Source organism: Primulina tabacum, chromosome 6, assembly GCF_025594145.1.
Source record: "Primulina tabacum isolate GXHZ01 chromosome 6, ASM2559414v2, whole genome shotgun sequence".
NCBI classification, from domain to species: domain Eukaryota; kingdom Viridiplantae; phylum Streptophyta; class Magnoliopsida; order Lamiales; family Gesneriaceae; genus Primulina; species Primulina tabacum.
This window is the reverse complement of record NC_134555.1, coordinates 8,098,331-8,122,404: the sequence shown is the minus strand read 5'-3', so window position 1 is coordinate 8,122,404 and position 24,074 is coordinate 8,098,331. Positions and strand designations below refer to the sequence as shown.

At 35.0% G+C, this 24,074-nt stretch overlaps 1 protein-coding gene across 1 annotated transcript; it reads left to right on the top strand.

Annotated features, from left to right (window-relative positions):
* Nucleotides 1–22,205: 22,205 nt before the first annotated feature.
* On the top strand, nucleotides 22,206–23,624 carry LOC142549996 (uncharacterized). Its single transcript, XM_075659240.1, has one exon. The coding sequence runs from the start codon at nucleotides 22,206–22,208 to the stop codon at nucleotides 23,622–23,624; it is 1,419 nt and encodes a 472-aa protein (XP_075515355.1).
* The last annotated feature ends 450 nt before the right edge of the window (nucleotides 23,625–24,074 follow it).

Here is a 24,074-nt window from a genome sequence, read left to right as displayed (position 1 = left end):
CTAACCCTCGAAATAAAACTCTTCAACCATACACCATGAGAGGTTACCTCAAAACAAGATACGAACTCAGCTTCCATAGTGGAAGTAGCAGTCAATGTCTGCTTTGCACTCCTCCAAGATACAGCTCCACAAGCTAGCATGAAAATATATCCTGAAGTGGATTTTCGTGAATCAATGCAGCCAGCGTAGTCTGAATCAGAGTAGCCAATTGCTTTCAATTCTCAGTTCGTCTGAACATAAGCATATAATCTTTTGTCCCTTGAAGGTACCTCACTACTTTCTTTGCAGCTTTCCAATGGTCTAAACCTGGATTACTCTGATATCTTCCCAACATCCCAACAATAAATGCAATGTTAGGTCTAGTGCAAACCTGAGCATACATTAAGCTTCCGACATCAGAAGCATAAGGAATATTTTCATTTGTTCCCGCTCTAGATCATTCTTTGGGAATTGACTCAAATTGAATTTATCACATTTCACAATGGGAGCTATACTCGATGCACAATTTTTCATCCGATATCTCTCTAAAACTTTGTTGATATAAGTTTCTTGAGACAGACCTAGAATACCTTGAATTATGTCTCTATGTATCTTAATGTCAATGACATAAGATGCATCACCCATATCCTTCATATCAAAATGTTTAGAGATGAATTGTTTCACCTCATATAACAGATCCTTATCATTGGTTGCAAGTAAGATATCATCCACATATGGAATAAGGAAACAAATCTTGCTTTCACTGATCTTCTGGTATATACATTGATCCATGGGGTTCTCAACGAATCCGAATGAAGAGATAACATCGTGAAATTTTAAATACCATTGACATGAAGCTTGTTTCAATACATATATATATTTCTTAAGCTTACAAACCAATTGCTCACCATTACTAGAGAATAATCCTTCAGGTTGTTTCATATAAACCTCTTCCTCTAGTTCTCCATTGAGAAAATCTATTTTCACATCTATTTGTTGCAAATATAAATCAAAATGTGCAAACGTTGCTAGAATGATACGAAGAGAATCTTTTTTAGATACAGGAGAAAAAGTCTCCTTATAATCGATTCCTTCATGCTGAGTGAATTCTTTAGCAACGAGTCTTGCTTTATAGCTTTCAAGGTTTCCTAATGAGTCTTTCTTTGTTTTGAAGACCCATTTACATCCAATGGCTTTTACACCATCAGGCAACTGAACAAGATCTCAGACTCCATTAACTGCCATAAAATTCATCTCTTCTTTCATAGCATTAAACCATATTTTTGACTCATTACAACTCATGGCTTGTGAAAACGTTTCAGGATCATTTTTGGCTCCGATGTCAAAGTCCGATTCTTGTAAATACACAAAATAATCACTAGATATTGCTGATCTTCTTATTCTAGTGGATCTCCTAAAGTTGTTTGGTTGATCAATAATTTCTTGTTGTTCTTCATTAACGACTTGATCTACTGAATTTTCATCAGCGATTTGTGGAACTTCAGTAACTGGTTGTCTAACACTCATTTGGTCTTGAGGGGTGTGAATAACGATCAATCTGTCATTTGAATAAGAGGGTTATGCATTAATTTGATCATTCTCAAAAACTATGTCATGATCACTCTCACTAATCAAGTCATTTTCAAGAAATTTTGCATTTTTTGATTCCACAATTCTAGTGTTGTGAGATGGACAATAGAATCTGTACACTTGGGATTTTTCTGCCCAATGAAATATCCGCTTATAATTCTTGGGTCCAGTTTCTTTTCATGTGGGTTGTAAACTCTTATTTCAGAAGGACTACCCCAAATGGGTATATGTTGCAAACTCGGTTTCCAACCTTTTAATAACTCAAATGGCGTCTTTGGGACAGCCTCAGTTGGAACTCGGTTTAATATATACACAGCTATCTTAAGAGCTTCAGTCCACAAGGAGTTAGGAAGTTTGGAGCTACTTAACATGCTCCGCACCATGTCCAATAATGTTTGATTTCTACTTTCAGCTACGCCATTTTGGTCCGGAGAACCAAGCATAGTATATTGGGCAACAATCTCATGTTCTAGGAGAAACTTCGCAAACGGACCAAGTGCATGTCCATTCTCAGTGTATCTACCATAATATTTTTCACCTCTATCAGTTCTCACAATCTTAATATGTTTTCCACATTGCTTCCCCACTTCAGCCTTAAAAACCTTAAAAGCTTCAAGTGCTTCGTTTTTGTTATGAAGCATGTAGATATACATGTATCGTGAGTAATCATCGATGAAAGAGATGAAGTATTTCTGACTTTGCATGTCCATATCTGGACAACAAATATCTGAATATATGATTTCTAATATTTATGTACTTCTCTTGGCACCCTTTTTAGACTTATTGGTCTGATTTCCCTTAATACAATCCACACAAGTCTCAAAATCAATAAAATCGAAAGTACTGAGTACTCCATCATTTACTAATCTTTTAATTCTCTCTATGGAGATGTGTCCCAATCTTCGACGTCATAGTATAGAGGAATCTTCATTTATAACATATCTTTTAATACTTCCTTGAACATGAATAGTGGTGTTATTATTTTGTAAAGAAATATAGAACAGACTATTAACCATTGTACCATTTCCAATAAGATTTGATTTATAAAACAAATTTATTGATTTATCAAAAAATTGAAAGAAATAACCAAGAGGTACAAGTTTTGAAACTGAAATTAAATTCATAGAAAAAATAGGAACATAAAAGGTCTTTTTCAATTTTAAAATATAACCATTATTCAACACTAGGCAGCAAGTCACAATAGCTCCCACATGCGAAGACATCTTGTTTCCTAAATAGACGCTCCACTCATTTTCTATTGGTTTCTTTAGGTTTTGCATACCCTCCAAGGTATTTGTAACATGGATTGTAGAACCAGAATCAATCCACCATGTGTTATAGATCATATCAACCATATTAGATTCATAACAGACAAATGAAATAGGAATATCTTTCTTTTCAAGCCAATCCTTAAATTTAATTCAATCCTTCTTCATGTGTCCCGTCTTTTTACAGAAGAAACACTTGGATTATTTCTTGATGTCAGGTTGGGATGAAATTATTCCTTTGCTTTTTCCCTTGACTTTGGCTTGCTTCTTATACTTTCCTTGTGTAGTCATAAATACATTATCACTTGTTTCCATCAACAACCTTCCTTCCTCTTGAACACACATGGTCATTAATTCATTGATTGACCATTTATCCTTATGTGTGTTGTAGGAAATTTTGAAGGGTCCATATTATTATGGAAGAGTACATAAAATATAGTGCACAAGAAAAGCTTCTGACATTTCCACTTCAACTGTCTTTAGTCGAGCCGCTATCTCCCGCATTTTCATTACGTGCTCTCGCACACCTTTCACACTGGTGAGCCTTAATGAAGATAATTTCATAATTAGGGTGCTTGCAAATGCCTTATCTGAAGACTGAAAGTGTTCATCAATAGCCTTCAGTAATTCTTTGACATTATTATGCTGGTCGACAGAACCATGCATACCAGCAGAGATTTTGGTCTTTATCAACATTATGCAGAGTCGATTAGATCGCTCTCATTTTTCATAAAGATCAACATCATCCGGAATGCTGTTTTCAGTAATAGCAGATGATTTGTCTTTCCCTATAGCATAATCAATATTCATCCACCCTAATTGAAGAAAAATTCTTTCTTTCCATATTTTTTAGTTATCGTCCTTTAGTTCGGAAATGTCACATTTCATATCCGAAAAACTTGTAGGTTGCATAACTTATCATATGCTTAAAATTTTGAGACAATATCTGTTTTAAAAATGTAATTAATGTTTTTTTTATAAAAAAACAATCTATTGACATAAAATTTGCATGTGGACTAAAATTTTTATTCAATAAGATTTTTCTGTAACTTTATGATAAAACTATCGAAATGTATTTTTCTTAACTCCTGTGGGTAAATTAAGAAAAATATAATTTGATATTTTAACATAATTAGTTATATAAATAAAATAAAAATCCATGTGGGGTAAAATTTATTATGTTTATATAATTATTACAGTTGATGTCCATTATGTGATCCAAATCTACTTAATACATAATTTTCATAATTAAGGATGTTGTGGTATTAAGGATCTTGTGGTAATTCCTCAATTATTTAAAATTATACGGTTCATCGGACAAAGTTTTGGTTTTACTTTAATATTTTATATAATAATTATTTAGTAACATAATCAACGTTTTCCAAGAGTCCTCCCAGGAAAGATAGGTAGTGCTAAGGCCCTTTAAATACCTAACTCCTAGTCAGAGCAACATTCCTCAGGTAGAGTGTCAAGTCAAGTCAGTTTAAACTGATCTATGAAGAACTCCCTCAGGTCATGTTTTCTTACGTCACCTTATTATTATTCAACTTAATTATCCACATTTATGTGAATCTTTATAAGTCAAAAATTTTCATTAAATAATTTTATATTCACATTTTAATTAATATGAACAAATTGATTCCCCATCAGTTTTTCTCTTCAATCAGAATAGTGATAAAAGTGATGATCACATTTACATGAAAATGTGAGCTCCTCATCAGTTTTTATCTTTTATTGAAGGACTTGATAAAAGTGATGATTATTTGTTCATTTGTGAACATCTGAAATATTTTATTTTAGAATATTATATTCACATCTTACTTGATATGTTTATTTCAAATTATAAACAACTTAATATAATTTAATATGAACATAACTTGAATATTGATGTACCAATTATTTTTTTAAATATTATTTGCATTTTAAATGTCAACAATAAATGCAAACATAATATTAAATTTGTATGTACACATCAAATAAATACCCATAATATTTGACATAATATATCCCATGCAAAATTAATTTCTAAACATATATTAAAAATTGCTTTGAACGTGGAACTATTAAAATCTATTTTCAAACTATTTATTTATTAATAATAATAATAATAATAATAATAATAATAAATAATAAAATTAAATAATTGATCGAATGATTGAAGACAATATCTTCAATTGTGGGTCTATATTTTATTATTATTATTATTATTATTGTTATTGTTATTGTTATTGTTATTTTAAAAATAATAATAATAAATAATTGAAGTTTTCAACCGCAATGTTTGAAAGTGTCTTTAATATTGTGGATCTTTAATTTTCATTAATTTCAATACATACATGTTGATGATTGCATTGAAATTATTGAATGCAAAACATTTTGTTTCTTCTTCTGCAATTTTTCTTTCCGAAATATTTACTTTTTAAGATTTTTTCTCATTTCATATGAAAAATTCAAGAATCAATTATCATCTTCAAGGAAGAATTTCAAAGTTCAACCGAGAGCGAAATTCTCAGGTAAGTTATTTTATCCGATCTTTTCATGTTTCTTATGAAAATTTCCAGAAACAAATTTTTCCAAAACTTTCTGATATCGGATAAATGAAAACAATTTTTCAAGGCAGAGATATCATGGCTCTGATACCAAATATCGGAATTTTTCTAAAAAATCATATTTCTACGTATATATAAACATGCATATAATATGCGAAAATAGATCGAGCATTACTTCCGGCCATCGAAAATTTTTAATTTCTCTGCTTTCCTACGATTTATGCTTCACTCAACACATTCTGTACATGTTGTATATTTTTTGTGGGGACCCGGAAGCTAATCATCTTCTTAATCGTCATTGGGATAAATGGACCAATTAATTAATCTGGGTCTAAATTTTTTTTTTAAATTGCGGAACGTAATATAATTCAATCTAATATACGTATCAGTATAAAAGTACAAGTCTTGTACAACAAACATCAAACTCAAACTAAGGTTCAACAACTAAATGTCAAGTGCTGAATCCTATCTACAGCAACGTCAAAGTCCGTAGTCTCCACTCTAATCACGATCTCTCATCATCTCCTCGACCCTGATCCTGTCTCACCTGTTGCCATGCACACATACAAACACGACAACAGCCGGATAACTCCGGTGAGAATAAAATCCCAGTATAAGCAACGTATACATGCGATGCATAAAATCATATACAAAAGCATAAATCATGTATTAAGAACATGAATCATAATTTATGACACATTAGTGAATATAGATAAAACTCTCTAACTCGTCATCTCCGACTCGACTCATCTCTAATCTAGGGATCCCGGTTCCTGTACATTAATAAAATATATCGAATCTCAGCGATAGGAGTCGATCCGCCCCTAAGCAATATCGATATAAGTCAATAATCCAGTGTCTTGGCATATCCGCCACAGACTTGGCATATCCGCCAAAACTATCCTATGACAATGTGCAATGGGCCAATGACCACTCTATCACTGTCTGGCCCTTCTGTCAATGACTCTCGCTCAATAGCTATCGGCTATTCTCTACTTTCTATAAATCAATAGATTAATCATATCAATGTCAAACAATTGCAATAAAATAAATTATGTGGTTTTAGGGAAACTAGAGTCCAATCTGACTCAAGTTAATCTCCCGATTCAACATTGATTTATACCTTTCGTTCGTAGTCTCGGTCTGAAGAATTGGAAATTCTGAATTCAAGACTGTCTCTGTCAATCTGAAATGACAGATCGAGAATAGTAATATCAACATTCCATTCTCAATTCAATACTAAATCCGATCAATCTAATTCAAAATTAACAGCATAACGGCACAATCCCGATATCCCCGTCAATACAATATCATATATATCAATTACAAATCATAACCCATATCCGCTACAATCTGTAATCAATCAATAATCCAAATCTGTTCAATTTCAATCGATAAAATCAGAAAGTCATAACAATTCCAAAATCAACTTGTTCTTCGATCTGACTTCGATTCTACGATGTCTAGTATTCCCAGAACACATAATAATGATCAAATAATAATTTCTCCAATATCATAATTTCAAATCATGAAGGAACATAATAAAACTTACATCTCTTTGAAGTTCTTGACGAGAGGATCACAGAACTGTGTTCGGATCGAAGTTCTGATAACCGGATCTTGTAGAATCGAATTCTAGGCTTTGGAAGGAATCTTGGAGAAATTCTATGGAGATCTCGGTTCTTCCCGTAAATGGTGAAGGAAATGAAACTTTATTTATATCAAATGCATGACAAGTGTCCCACTCAAGTCATAATAGCATTTTAGCCCCTAAAATCTTCACTATTTGCAATTTGGTCCTCACAACTCTTTTTAATTCAATTTCAATCCTATGGAATTGTAAAACCATGGAATATGACTCAACAATCCAAAATTCATAAATTAAATAATCTCGGATTAAAATGATATAATCTCGGGCCTTACAATTCTCCCCCTCTGAGACATGATTTCGTCCTCGAAATCGTAGGCAGTCAAATCATATCAGATAAGAAGATATAACAGAAGATAAAATAAAAGACTCACATCAGTGAAATAACTCTGGGAATTCCTGTCTCATATTTGATTCAGTCTCCCAAGTAGCTTCCTCAATGCCATGACGAGTCTACTGGACTTTCACAAGAGGAATAATCTTCGTTCTGAGTTTGTTTTCTGTACGATCAATAATCTGGATTGGTTTCTCGATGTAACTCAGAGATTCATCAAGTTCTGCCTCGTCTGGCTGAATAATGTGAGAATCATCAGGGAGATACTTCCGCAGCATAGATACATGAAAGACATCATGTATTCCAGATAGAGAAGGCGGTAATGCGAGTCGATAGGCACGATCTTCTATCTTCTCGAGAATCTCGTACGGCCCAATATATCATGGAGACAGCTTCCCTTTCTTGCCAAATCTGACAACTCCTCTGAAAGATGAAATCTTTAAAAATACTCGATCTCTTGCCTCAAATACCAACGGTCTACGTCGAACATTGGCATATTTGGCTTGTCTATCTTGAGCTGTCTTCATCTTTTTCTGAATCAGCTTCACTTTCTCAGTCATATCTCTGATCATATCAGGCCCAATCTCAGGTACCTCAGAGATATCATCCCAATAAAGAGGGGATCGACACTTCTTTCCGTACAAAGCTTCAAAAGGTGCCATCTCAATACTCATATGATAGCTGTTGTTGTACGAAAACTCACAAAGTGGCAATGCATCTTGCCAACTAGTGCTAAAATCAAGCACTACAGCTCTTAGCATATCTTCCAATGTCTGGATAGTCCGCTCTGACTGTTCGTCGGTCTGTGGATGATACGCGGTACTCAGATGTAGCTTCGTACCTAGAGCCTGCTGCAAACTCTGCCAAAAGTGAGAAGTAAACCGAGGATCACGGTCTGATACAATCGACTTCGGCACTCCGTGCAATCTGACCACTTCTCTGACAGATTTCTGCCATTTGGTCATATCTGTACGTCATCTGATATGGAATGAAGCATGTCGATTTGGTCAATCTGTCAATCACGACCCAAATCGCATCACAACCTCTGAAGGAACGTGGTAACCGCGTCACGAAGTCCATGAAATGTGATCCCATTTCCATTCAGGAATCGATAAACTGTGCAGTAGACCTCCTGGTTTCTTTCTTTCCGCTTTCACCTGTTGGCAATTCAGACACTTGGAAACAAATTCTGCAACATCAGTCTTCATCTGTTTCCACCAAAACTGTCCTTTCAAATCATTGTACATCTTTCTGCCACCAGGATGAATGCTAAAACGACTGCTGTTCGCTTCTGCCAGTATCCGCTGTCTCAATTCTGAAACATTCGGCACAACAATACGATTGTTCATATACAGTACATCATCACGTACCTGATACTCTGATCGATGTCCTAATCTGACCATCTCAATTGAGTTTCGTACATTCTGATCAACTTTCTGAGCCGCTTTAATTTTCAAAATCAACTCTGGTTGGATTTGAATAGCATACAATCTCAGAGGCTGACAATCTGTTTCAAATGCTAATCCAGATAAACAGCAATCTTCTATCAAATTTTAAACACCTATTGTCGATAAGGACAAAGAACATACCTTACGATTCAGTGCATCAGCTGCTGCATTGGACTTTCTCGGATAGTACTTGATTTCACAATCGAAATCTTTCAGCAAATCAAGCCATCTTCTTTGCCTCATATTCAAATCGGACTGTGAAAACAGATACTTCAAGCTCTTATGATCAGAATAAATTTCAAATGTCTCATCGTAAAGGTAGTGTCGCCATATCTTCAAAGCAAATACAATGGCAGCCAATTCAAGATCATGAATTGGGTAACGAGTCTCATGTGGCTTCAGCTGTCTCGAGGCATAAGCAATAACGTACCCTCGCTGCATCAGAATACAACCCAATCCTCGGTGAGATCCATCACAATATACAACAAAATCACCAGTACCTGACGGAATAGTCAACACCGGAGCACTGGTCAATCTCTTCTTTAACTCAACAAAACTGGACTCACAGTCTTCAGACCATACAAACGGAGCATTCTTCTGAGTCAACTGAGTAATAGGCTTGGCAATACTCGAGAAATCTTTAATAAATCGACGATAATATCCTGCCAAACCCGTAAAGCTGCGTATCTCTGGTACAGATGTCGGTCTCGGCCAACTGATCACAGCCTCAACCTTACTAGGATCAACTGAAATTCCATCACTAGATATGATGTGACCTAGAAATACAACCTGTCTCAGCCAAAACTCACATTTCGACAGTTTGACATACAATTTCTCAGTTCTCAAAATTTTCAACACAGTTCTATAATCACAAAATCATCAAGATATTTCTGAAACACACGGTTCATTAATCCCATAAACACAGCTGGAGCATTTGTTAAACCGAAAGGCATGACAATAAACTCATAATGTCCATACCTGGTTCTAAACGCTGTCTTCGAGATATCAGAATCTCTGACTCTCAGCTGATGATATCCAGATCTCAGATCGATCTTGGAATATACAGAAGAACCCTGCAACTTATCAAAAAAATCATTAATGCGAGGCAAGAGATATTTATTCTTTACCGTTGCTTTGTTCAGTTGCCCGTAATCGATACAGAGTCTCATAGAACCGTCTTTCTTTCGAACAAACAATACTGGAGCACCCCAAGGAGACACACTCGGTCTGATATACCCCTTGGCCAATAAATCCTCCAACTGTTCTTTTAACTCTTTCAACTCAATCGGTGCCATTCGGTGTGGAGCCCTCGAAATCGGAACTGTACCTGGCATCAACTCAATACTGAAGTCTATCTCTCGAATCGGCGGCAAACCAGGAATCTCATCTGGGAAGACATCAGCAAACTCGCATACCACTGGCAAATCAGCCGATGATGGGCTCGATTTCAGTAAATCAACTGAATAGACAAGGAATCCCTCCGCTCCTTTCTGCAATAATCGAGTCATAGACATAGCAGATATCAAAGGAATCCTAGATCTAGAACCCTTACCATAAAATTTCCACTCCTCAGCCATCTCAGGTCTGAATCTAAGCATCTTATGGTAACAATCAACGGTAGCTCTGTACTTTGTCAACATATCGATACCGATAGTACAATCAAAATCAGACATACCAAGTACAATGCAATCTAACTCAATCTCATGCTCATCATACCGCAGTATACAAGATCTAACAAATGTCACTGATATCAAACATGTCCCTAAAGGAGAAGAGACAGATACTACAGCAGCTAGGGACTCAACAGGCAATGCATTGCATCAATGCAAATCTCTAAGATATAAATGTATGTGATGCACCAGTATCAATCAATACATAAGCAGGATAACCAGAAATAAAACAGTTACCTGCAACAACATCATCAGGTGCGTCCTGATCCTGCTCCTCTGTCAAGGCAAATACTCTGGTCTGCTGTCTAGGAGGCTGGCTAACAGTCTGGCTTCCTCCTGGCCTCTGCTGTGACTGGGTCGATGGTGCTGGCTGAAAAGAGTGAACAGCTGATGGTCGTCTCCTTGTCTGAGCCACTGATCCCGATGACTCTGCTCCCTGGAATCCCTGGGAACCTCTCTGGGGACAAACTCTGGCAAAATGTCCCTGCTGTCTGCATATACGGCAACTGCCAAACACTCCTCGGCACTGCTCTGTGGAATGTCTCCCTCCACAAGTGCTGCAATAAGCTCCTGTATAACTCTGGCCCTGACCGGTCTGTCTCGAGCCACTAGAACTGGATGAACTGCTTCCAAATCTCTTGAACTGTTTCCCTCTAGCTTTCAACTGATCTTTTTTTCCACTGCCATTGCCACTCTCAAATCTGGGAGGAGGTTGTGGAAACTGAGCTGAGGATGGTTGCTGTGGTCTCGGTGCTGGTGCGACATACGAAGCTCCTTTCTGTCTAATCAGACCAGCTTCGGTTCCCTTTGCTCTATTCAAGGCATCAGCAAAGTTGTTCGGTCGTCCAGTGTTCACCAATGTAAAAATGTCAGGATTCAGACCATTGATAAACTGATGAGCAACAGCTTCTTCATTCTCAGTCACGTGAAGAGCAAATCGCAAATGTAGAGAACTTGGCCACATACTCCTCAATGTTCAGCAGATCCTGTCTCAGATTTGTAAATTATGTCCCCTTGTCTTTCCTGTACGATACTGAGAAGAATCTTTGATAAAACTCAGTTTTGAAGACATTCCAGGTAATAGCCGTACCTCGATGCTCCAAAGCCCTCCTTGTCGTAATCCACCAGTTCTTTGCAACGTCATACAACTGGTGCCCAATCAGTTTCACTCTCCGCTCATCTGTATAATCCAATGAGTCAAACAGCATCTCAATGTCATCTAGCCAACTCTCGCAATCAACTGAAGTCTCAGTATCCTTCAGAGTCGGTGGATGGAACGACTGAAATCTCTTCAGCAATGTTTCCATTGGTGTTGCTGTCACATCCATTGGAGGATTCGAAGTACTGCCCTGTTCTGGGATTCGTCGGGGAGGCATATCTGATTATCAAAAGGGTTAGCAACCAAATACGACAAACCTGTTTCAGTCCTCCTCTGATCATCTTACTGCTGATCAAGAATTGGTTCTGATTCATTCTCAATTAATACACATTACCAATCAAATCTGCTAATTCAGGTAAACATATATTAAAGCAGTAATACATGCTAGCAATCACAAGTAGGAAAGAAAACTCAATCTACCCCGCTCACTAGCTTCTATCTCAATCTAGAGGATCTATCGCTCTGATACCACCTGTTGTGGGGACCCGGACGCTAATCATCTTCTTAATCGTCATTGGGATAAATGGACCAATTAATTAATCTGGGTTTAAATTTTTTTTTTAAATTGCGGAACGTAATATAATTCAATCTAATATACATATCAGTATAAAAGTACAAGTCTTGTACAACAAACATCAAACTCAAACTAAGGTTCAACAACTAAATGTCAAGTGCTGAATCCTATCTACAGCAACGTCAAAGTCCGTAGTCTCCACTCTAATCACGATCTCTCATCATCTCCTCGACCCTGATCCTGTCCCACCTATTGCCATGCACACATACAAACACGACAACAGCCGGATAACTCCGGTGAGAATAGAATCCCAGTATAAGCAACGTATACATGCGATGCATAAAATCATATACAAAAGCATAAATCATGTATTAAGAACATGAATCATAATTTATGACACATTAGTGAATATAGATAAAACTCTCTAACTCGTCATCTCCGACTCGACTCATCTCTAATCTAGGGATCCCGGTTCCTGTACATTAACACATATATCGAATCTCAGCGATAGGAGTCGATCCGCCCCTAAGCAATATCGATATAAGTCAATAATCCAGTGTCTTGGCATATCCGCCACAGACTTGGCATATCCGCCAAAGCTATCCTATGACAATGTGCAATGGGCCAATGACCACTCTATCACTGTCTGGCCCTTCTGTCAATGACTCTCGCTCAATAGCTATCGGCTATTATCTACTTTCTATAAATCAATAGATTAATCAAATCAATGTCAAACAATTGCAATAAAATAAAGTATGTGGTTTTAGGGAAACTAGAGTCCAATCTGACTCAAGTTAATCTCCCGATTCAACATTGATTTATACCTTTCGTTCGTAGTCTCGGTCTGAAGAATTGGAAATTCTGAATTCAAGGCTGTCTCTGTCAATCCGAAATGACATATCGAGAATAGTAATATCAACATTCCATTCTCAATTCAATACTAAATCCGATCAATCTAATTCAAAATTAACAGCATAACGGCACAATCCCGATATCCCCGTCAATACAATATCATATATATCAATTACAAATCATAACCCATATCCGCTACAATCTGTAATCAATCAATAATCCAAATCTGTTCAATTTCAATCGATAAAATCAGAAAGTCATAACAATTCCAAAATCAACTTGTTCTTCGATCTGACTTCGATTCTACGATGTCTAGTATTCCCAGAACACATAATAATGATCAAATAATAATTTCTCCAATATCATAATTTCAAATCATGAAGGAACATAATAAAACTTACATCTCTTTGAAGTTCTTGACGAGAGGATCACAGAACTGTGTTCGGATCGAAGTTCTGATAACCGGATCTTGTAGAATCGAATTCTAGGCTTTGGAAGGAAATCTTGGAGAAATTCTATGGAGCTCTCGGTTCTTCCCGTAAATGGTGAAGGAAATGAAACTTTATTTATATCAAATGCATGACAAGTGTCCCACTCAAGTCATAATAGCATTTAGCCCCTAAAATCTTCACTATTTGCAATTTGGTCCTCACAACTCTTTTTAATTCAATTTCAATCCTATGGAATTGTAAAACCATGGAATATGACTCAACATTCCAAAATTCATAAATTAAATAATCTCGGATTAAAATGATATAATCTCGAGCCTTACATTTTTCTTATGAGATGTGTGCTTAGGGACTTCAATCGCTGCTATTTATAGACATCTTATACCATCGATGAATTATTGCGGGAGCCCGAGGGTCAAAAGAAGACACTACAAAAATAAATGCTTATGGTGACATTCATAAATGTCATCATATTCAATATTTAGTGACATTTAAGTTTTAGTGACACCTCCAACAAATGTCATCTATTCCAATGTCGTCTTAAACTTACTGACATTTTTTAATGTCATTATAAGATGTTAATGACAACTTCATACGTGTTACTAATTATTCATATAATGACAATTTTAAATGTCAGAAAAACTCATCTTTAAATACATTTATAGATGCCTTGTTATTACAGTAATAATGACAAATTTATATGTCAGTTAAAATCATTTATAATGACAATTAAAAGTGTCGTGTATGTTATTTATAGTGACAATAACAAATGTGAGAATATTTGGGTTGAATAAATATAGGAGGAGAGAAAATTAGATAAAATAAATGTGAGAATAAAAAAACATATTAGATTAGTTATCCTGGCATTTTTAATTGATGTCATTTTTTATATGGAGGGAGACAATTATTTTCCCTCCTCCAATATTTATCTAACCCAAATATTCTCACACTTATTTATAGTGAAAATTTTTAGTTTTTTAACGATTTTTTACGATGTGGGAAAAGTAATTGTTTCCCTCCATATAAAAGATGACATCAATTAAAAATATCATGATAACTAATCTAATATGTTTTTTTTATTTTACACATTATTAATTTTTTACAAGTGTCATTATTAAGTATTTGTAACAACATTTAATTAAAAATGTCTACAAAAAAGTGTCACAATAGCCATTTATTGTTGTAGTGAGAGGCGCATCCGTGCCTCAATTTTTCTAAAGTTGAGGGGACGTACGCATCTTTTGTCAAAAATTGTAGGCAATGATTGTCGCTATTTTCTATATGTTTTTTCTTCCTTTGATATGTGTCATTTTTTTCTTACGTCATGAACACTAGAAAGTGGACATTTTGTTGATGATTCATGGACACTACAAAGTGTTATCTTGATGCGTGTTCAATTTTATTTATAAGTAGCTGTATCTTGTCTTGATGTGCGTTCAATTTTATTTCTAAGTAGCTATATCTTGAATGAAAAAAATTATATTTATGATATTTTATTTGTATGCAGATTTATGTATATTCCGGCACCACACACTGCTGAGATTCTAGCTGATAAGCTTGTTGAGTGTTTTTTGGATTGAAATATTCATAGTAAAGTGTCATAGTTGATAATTGACAAGATCCCAAGAAAAGATTTGTCACTACATGGAAAGGTACGTCATACATGTTGTGCTCATATCTTGAATTTGACTGTGAAAAATGATTTGGAAATAATAGGTGATTCAATTCAGAAGATATGCGATACTATTATGTATTGGACTACTTCACCTTCTAGAGTAAAAAAATTTGAGGTAGTTGTGCATCAACTAATAATTGATTCTACCAAGAAATTATGTTTTGATTGCAAAACTCGTCGGAATTCTACTTTTTTTGTGTCGAACTTCACAAGTACATTTTTTTATCATTTTTTCTTCAATTAAAAACTCCTCCAATTTGGAAATGCAGCAACGTCTAGAGAACTGCAGCCTCCCCATTCCGATGAACAAACATAAAACCCTAGCACTTTTATAGAGATAAAATAAGGACTTTAACGACAAACATCTCAGTCAATTTCATGAGAACGTTTGATTTGATAGGAAAATCATAGGCATGCTCCCTCGTTTACAAATTCTGAAACTACTTATGTGAATTATTTCCACTCATTACCATGTTATAAAGGTTTTGTTGGTTGCTCTCTTTGTTCAACAAGTTTAACTAAAACTACCACGCTCAGGTGTAAGGGGCAAATGAAAGTAAAATACAAATTCATCATGAAATTGAATTATTTAAGAACTGCCTAGAAAATAAAATTTCACTACAAAGAACTCATCATTTTAGATAAAACAGCATTTTTAATGAATAAGAGTATTCTATCGAGAGTATTATTATAATGGAATACAACTATTTATGGTCAAACTCTTTAGATTCAGTCATGTTCTTGCCAGAATAAAAGCTAAAAAAGGGGAAGAAAAAAAAAACACCACTACAGAATCACAAAAGTGGAACTTCAAAGCAAAATAAACAAAGCCAGAATTTCTGCTAAATTTGTCTAACAAGAGAGTTATACGGTAAGACAATCTAGAATGTCAAGTCAATTCACACCGTATACCTGAACCATGCAAATAAGTTTGAGGATAACAAAAATCTAGATGAGTTTTCTAACTCCTGGAGAGACAATGTTTGTTAAGTATTATAGTCATTTCTATTCATTATCTTCTGCAGAAGCAGAGTAGAACTGCCATTCATGGCATTTTAAAGGTGCAAGGCATGGTGGGTACTCTAGCAATATTGTTTGGACTTTGGGGACACTTAACAACTAATGATTCTAATATTATGAGCCACATTTCCAATAATTGCTGAGATACGCTAGTTTTAAAGGTACACAACAAAAATATCCGGTTATTTATTGAAAACATATTTCTAAAAATGAATTATTTGTTCTTTTCAAAGTTAGATATCGGTACGAGCAACCAAAATATCGTGCATCTAAGGCTGGATCTAATGGCACTATAAGAGTCTTCTATTTTAAATTAAACGTAGCTTACTGACAGAAAAGATAAAAGACTACCTCGAGAAAACGATTCCAGAGCTGACAGTTTTTCAGATCAAGATCAGTCACATCTTTTGCATACCTAACACAAGAACCATTTCAGAACCATCTAGAAAAACAAAAACAAATCAAGAAAATTCCTCAAGAGACAAACCTCAGAGCTGTTTGAATTAACGAGGAGTCATCAAACGTTGGATCAACACCATCAATTGCGTCCCATGGGCCCCCAATTGCCATTAAAGTATTATTACGTTTAAGGACAGAAAATCTAAGCATATTGCAAAAATGTGGTACACGGTCATCATAGTTTCTTTCAGATGACAGCTCTGCCAGAGCATTTTGGCTCAGTCCACTCATCAGAAGAATCTGATACCAGAGAAAAAGCAAGAGAAGAATTGGGTTTTACCAAGAAAATATAGGTTTGCATATCATTATCACATTCCCTTAATGGCCGCTCTCGCAGTGATAATTGTTGTAATCATAATCCAATAATAACATTAAAAATATACAAAAAGGTTAGTGCATAGCACATAAACTTAAGATCAACCCCTTATTTTTGGGAGGATTATTGTGCAAACAAAGTAACAATTCAACATAATGTCCTCCAATTTACTGAACACTAGAATTAACAGGAAAACAAGAGATTAATAGATGAACCATCAAAAGTTGTTGCAGGTCCTCTTTTAACTTAATTGGACTCTGTGATTCATACCGAGAACTTTTAAGCGTTAAAGCAAGCTCAAGAAACTAAAAGTACCCTGGAAACATGTTACCAAAAATTTCAGTACTGACCGTTTTTAACATGTAATTGAAGTTGTATGATGTAAACCTCAACTAAATCTTGAAGGGAAATGTAATGACAAACCATATGTTGTTGGAGAAATAAGTGAATGGCTTGTGAGCCACATTTGTTAGGTCTTAAATAGCATCAGTTTGAGCAGGATGAGTGAAACTAAACTATGACGATAGGTGTCCTTACAAATGGCATCTGAGAAAATCTAGTGGCAGTATCATCACTTGGGTGTTATTGGAGAAGTGGACTGGATTTCAGCCCTAGAGTTTTACTGGAGTGGATTACAGTAAGTTGTAATGGATGCAAGCATTTTTGTTATGTTTCTTCTGGTGCAAAGTTGAGGCACCAAAGCAGCAACAGCCCATGTCCCTGTATGGTCTCTAATCCACATTTTTAATTCATAGGTACATTATAAAAAGAAGCACATTATAAAAAGAAGGTTAATAAAATAGAATACAGATGACTCAGAATCCAAGAAGCAATGGCCTCGGTCGCCTGGAAAATGAAGATAACAGGATTGATGCACAACTGATAAATAATGAAGCTAAATTTGAATAATATCATGTTATTATATAAAAGGAATGTATGATCCTTCATTATAATAATGGCATTGCAAGTATATGAGGATAAGCATGTAAATGAAGACAAAAAGCCTAAGATTGTTTAAAATCTATAAACCAAAATGTAAATTTGTCTGTAAATTTTATAATAAAACAATGTATATGAAGACCTAATATAATGAGTTAGTGACTCTGTTGAGAAGTATGTGAAAGATTAAATCATATGTGAAAGATTAAATCAGAATTGAAGCAAATACTCAATAGATTAAAAACATTACAATTCACATTTTTTCATAGAACATTACCAGCTTTGACGTATTGGCACAATTTCAGAAGAGGATATTATGTTGAGAAAAAATAAAAGCATTAGAAAGAAAACTGATGCGTGAATAAATTTTGCTTGAAACAAATTAAATCAAAAACTGAAAAGGTAATGGGGTGCTCCCAATTTGTGATGTTCGAGTAAAATGAGTGACAGTAGCGTTTTTTTGTACATAGGTTTCTGGTGAGTATTCGATGATCAAGGCTGGAGGGGTTCTTGAAATGATTGATGAGGAGAAAGTGATGATGGATGGAAGCTCTGTTATGTCTAGTCGGGCTGGAGCAGATACCATTCTCACCTATTTTGCTCTCGGAACAACTAAGTGCCTGTGCACGGAGAAGAGGTGACGTCGTCTCGATACAGGATGTGCGGTCATCTAACAAAAACAGTGGAATGCAATGCTTAAATTATTCTAACGCGGACGTGGTCGATCAAGCTGTACTGAATTTAGCAGTATGCTTTTTTATTGGAATTCTAATGGTTGTTTTGGCAAATTAACTTTCATCAAACGGTTCACTAAGAAATCGTATTGGTCTATGAATTATATCACTGCAAAACAAATACTTGGTAAAGAGTAGAAAAATAAAGATTGATCGACTTAGAAATGAATCAGGTATCTGATCACGGAACTTCATTCAAATAAAAATAAAGTACACAGTTCATCCTGTTATGATATTTTGCCTGAGCAGAAATGTTCATAATGTCAGTAAGAAATTTGCCAGTTAAATTTGCCTAGGCAAAAACGATAACAATGACACTTAATTCATTACGTAGTGCATTCTTCAAAACTGACACGTACGTATATTTTGCTTGAAACAAATTTATGTCTAGCAACCAAAAACACAATTTGTTTCAGTAACATACAAAATCTAGTAGCCATAACAACCAATTTCGTTTAATTCGAACGTGCCGTTTCAAGCCGACATTAAACGCAATTTGATATAATGAGAAGCCGAAATTTAGGGGTGTCATTCGGGTCGGGTTTCGGGTCAATCCACGAAATTTTTAATTTTTTTTTTCAACCCGAACCCGAAAACCTCCAACCCGAACACGAACCCGTCTAACCCGAATTTTATTTATTTTTTCAAAAAAATTAATGAAAAAAACTCGAAAAAATTAAAAATAATAATAATATTTTAATTTAAACACATAATAACAAAATTTTCGATTTAAATTTGAAAGTTTAACCGTAGAAAATTAAATTATATTTACTAAATCAAATAAACAATTGTTAAAAAAATAAAAAATATACAAAATAAATATTAAATGATGAAAATTTATCATATAAATATACAATAAATTTTGTTCAAACATACAATATATAAAAATATATGTAATATTTTCAAAAAAAAAGTTTTCGGGTCAACCCGCGACCCAACCCAAAACCCGTCTAACCTGGCACTAACCCGAACCAACCAAACCGAATCCGACCCGAACCCAAAAAACACCAACCTGAACCTGATTTTTTTCGTGTTGGGTCGTGTCGGAATGACGGATCGTGTTGCATATTGACCATGGTTCGCCGGAACGGATGCAACCTTGACGAGGTTCCGGGGTGTGTAGGTTGATGGCTTGTATCGGCGTTTCATATACCGAAAACGGGGATTTAACGGCGGAACGGAACGGGACACGCGGCACGGCATGGAACGGAACGGAACAGAAGGGATTTGTAGGTTGATGGCTTGAATATAAATGTTTGTTTTCATCAACTTATATTTCATTTCTCATTGTTATTTTATTATCATATTATATGAGTAATTTAATAAGCTTAATATTAATTTCACTAGGAACATTGGAAAGCAAAGCACATCGATTGATGTGAGATGGTGAATCTTGAGTCTTCTTCCCGCTGCATCCATCAATGAAAGACTAATAAAGAAGAGATCGCAAGTCAACTATTTTTATTGAGAAATTTTCATTACAAAGTGTTAAAAAAACTAAGTTAATTATAAAATATTTCTATTTTAATTGATGTTAAATAATTTGTAACATTATTTTATATAAGATTTGATGCTTATTATTAGTCCATCACTCTAAATTGATTCAAATTTGTGCGAACTTATATATATCCAATCGAAAATATTTTAAAGTTTTAATTAATTAAATACAAATAATTTTTAATAGTATATTTAATTTTTGATATGGTTAGAAATATTTTAAATATAATGACGATATAAATTGTGTTCAATAAATTGTTAATAAAATTTTAAAAATATTTTAATTTCTTATTTACATCAAATAATCTATTTAAATGATATTTATTTTAATTTTCATATTTCTAAATATTTTTCAAAATTTTTAATTTTTATATATTTATAATATTTTTTTAAAATAACCGAACCATGATATTGACACCCCTACCGAAATTCAGCCAAAAGATAGGTTACCTCAATCAAATTCAACATTGAAATTTCAGTATTGAAATGCGGAACTCGAAACGAATAACAATCAGATCGGTTGAGAGTTGAGAGGAAGATATTTGCGAATTTACCACAAAACACTTATGATTTATTGGCCGGGAAAGTGAATTTGAATTGGCAGACAGGACACCAATGGATGTGGTTTTCGGTTTCTCGAGGCTTCGACCGAGTATATGTTGGGGGAGATGGTGCAGAGGGAAGCGAAATCTATGAAGGTAAAGCAACAATATACGAGAGAATTGTACTTCGACCTCACCTTTTCTTCGATGTTCATGAACTAATCTTGAAAAATTCTGTGCCGCCCCCTTTTCTTCTATTCAATTCTACACACAGGGTTTCGTACACGCTTAGATTAGAGACAATGGAGAGGGAGGGAAAAAAAAGAAAGAAATAGGCCCATAAATTTCGGTGGGTTTGGTTATAAGGGCAAAAGAGACAAGAAATTTGGTGTCCTCGAAGAAGCGGTTTTTAAAGCCTTCTCAGCTTTAATAAAAAAAATATATATATATATTTAAAATAGTAGATATATATATATATATATATATATAAAAGGTAGATGGTTGATTTGATTGATAAATCATTGTAATCTTCTTTTCATATAACAATCTCTCTGCCCTATAAATATGGGTATTTAGTTGAAGTAATTGGCAATTCAAATTATTTCATTTCTATTCTCTTTATATAGCTTTCTAATAAAATTATAACACTTAGATGATTTGAACATTCAAAACTAACACCGAGTCGAACCACCAACACCGCGATCCACAAAATTAAATTATTTGATGTCCAAAAATCATAAATTTTTAGTTATTTATTAAATTTTAAAAAACTTTATAGGATATATAGTCTCATAATTCGTGACGGAAAAATAGAGTCTCAACTTAGATAGAAAACTCATATGCTCTTGGTCTTTGTTTATTTCTGTTAAACCGAAATAATTAATTAAATTAAATATATTTAAAAATCAGAAACTTTGTTTTAAGAAAAACTATCGTTTTAATCGATTCAAATAAATCGAACTTTAATTTCTATTTACAGATCAAATAACATTTTTATGATTAATGCAGATTCACTTAATAAATATTTTTTCCCTTTAAGAAATAATATTTTTGTAATCAAATTAAAATATTAAAACTTGAAGCAAAATGAAGATTCAAATAGCTTGCAAATGGTGTGCATATATACATTAGGAAATATTTTTAAAATTCAAAATGATTTGAAAATTCAAGATTAACTCCGGGTCGAACCAAAGACGAATCCGGACTGCCCAATTATTGAAATTTAATTCGGATCATTGCTTTTATTAATTTTGCAATTAAATTTTACCAAAATATATTGGCCTTTATATAAAATCGGAGCGTTCGCTATAACCGTTTACTGTTCAACGGTCGCGATGGAGCGGAGGTGTCCAATAACGTATATTTCCTCTCCAACGGTCGAAATCTCGAAAAACATAAAAACTCCATAAGATAGATCACAACCCCATTATCATCTCTCTTTCCCAACTCTGATTCAGCGAACTCGAAAAAAATTCAAGAAATCTCCAATTTTTTTTCTCGAATTTCTCTATTATTGTCGGAGCCCATCAGAGAAAAATCAGTTGTAATCAATTTCCAGAAGGCATGAGTTATACTACTGAGGTACAGATTTGGAACAACGCTGCGTTTAACAATGGATATTCTGAAGATTTGACGTCGGATAGACCCTCGTGGGGTTCATTGAAGTCGATTTTTGAGAATCCAAAAGCTTCTTTTGATTCGGTTTCTGGTAAGGAAAATCAAGGTTCGTTTCTGGAGAATCAGATCCCCTCCGTATCATCTTCCCTGGTGTCGTCAACTACTACGCCCTTTAAGCCAATTAACACAGACGGGGCTTTGGAGAAATCAAGAATTAAAGGAGTTGTGAGGAAGGATGGTGTAGAAACCAAGGTGCCGAAACGTGACAACGGAAAGGAGATTCGGGATGATAAGAAGATTGATGAGGAAATTAAAGAGGTTGAGAATGAAATCAGTAGGTTGAGTTCAAAATTGGAAGCGTTGAGATTGGAAAAAATGGAGATGAGCCTGCGGGTTTCGGAGAAGAGAGGTAGAGTGGTGCCCGCAAAGTTTATGGATCTGAAACAAAGCGTTTTTGCTAAGAATGCAGAAGAGGATAAAAAGGTTGATGAAATCTCATCAACAATTGGAAAATCAAGGAGAGGGGTTAGTTTGGGCCCATCAGAAATCGTGTCCGGAGTTCGAAGAGGGATCAGCATGGGGCCATCCGAGATTTTTGGATTAATGAAACCGAAGCAATTAGGCAAGCAAGAGATGATCACCCCTTCTCAGAGTAGAAGAAAATCTTGTTTTTTCAAGCTCCAAGAAATAGATGAAGAAAAGGTGGTCGAAAAGGAAAGTGTTAAAGGTTCAAGTGTAAGTCCCAAATCGAAAAAAGTTGCTTTCAAGAATCAAGTTCTGCCTAGGCAGGCCGTAACCACAATTGCATCCAGAAAGGGTATCAAGAAAGAAGATGGGATTATCAGCTCAATTCAGCCGAAGAAACTTTTCAAAGAGGCCGAAATTTTGGTAAATAAGAAGCCACTCAAGCCAGGAAGAGTTGTGGCTAGCCGCTACAATCAAAATAACAGCCAAGCTTCTATCATGAGAAAGAGGTCTTTCCCAGAGATTGACAAGGATGATACCAAACGATGTGAAAAGAAACGTTCGACATCAGCTGGGAAATCTCGCGTGGAAACAGATGAAACCAAGAATTTAGGGAGCGAATCCCTGGTTAAGAAGCAGTGGGAAATTCCTAGTGAGATTGTAGTTCACAGAAACCTTGAAGATAATGAAAAGTCTCCCCACTCCATGGTGGTGGTTCCAAATTTGCTTCCAAGAATCAGGATCGCTCGTTGCATGAATGAGAGCCTTCGGGATTCTGGACCTGCTAAACGGGTGGCTGAATTGACTGGGAAGAACTCGTATTTCTGTAATACTGATGGGGAGATGGAGCCATCAGTCTGTCAAACCCTCAATTACGCAGAAGATGATCAAATGAGTTAAAAAAAAATGGTGTAAAGTTTCGAAATAGTTTGTGTTTGCAAGTACTTTGAACTCAAATTCAGATTATGATTCGTGTGATATAACATACTGCAAGTGGGATAATTTCTTTTTGATGAATTGTATTATATCTCAGAGACTTGGGCAAGCATTCTTGTGCTTTCCACATAAATAAATCGATGCTGAATGTCTTTGATGTCTCGGAAGATGCAAGCAAACACGAGCCAACGAGAGGGAGGATGGGATTAGGCCTAGAGGAACAGAACACATGAATGACGCATCAATCACAATTTTCAGACAAAATGGAAAACGATGCTTTAATCCTCTTTTATAAATACAATAAACAACAATTTTCTTTCTTGTACACAAGTAAGTAACCTTTTCGTATCATCCGTTTGCTATAGTTGGGTCAGTTACCCCCCACCTAAGCAACCTTCTTCATATCGAACAAAT

Excerpts from the sequence above, each read along its gene's own strand:
- LOC142549996 (XM_075659240.1), top strand. The coding sequence starts at position 22,206 with ATGAGTTATACTACTGAGGTACAGATTTGGAACAACGCTGCGTTTAAC.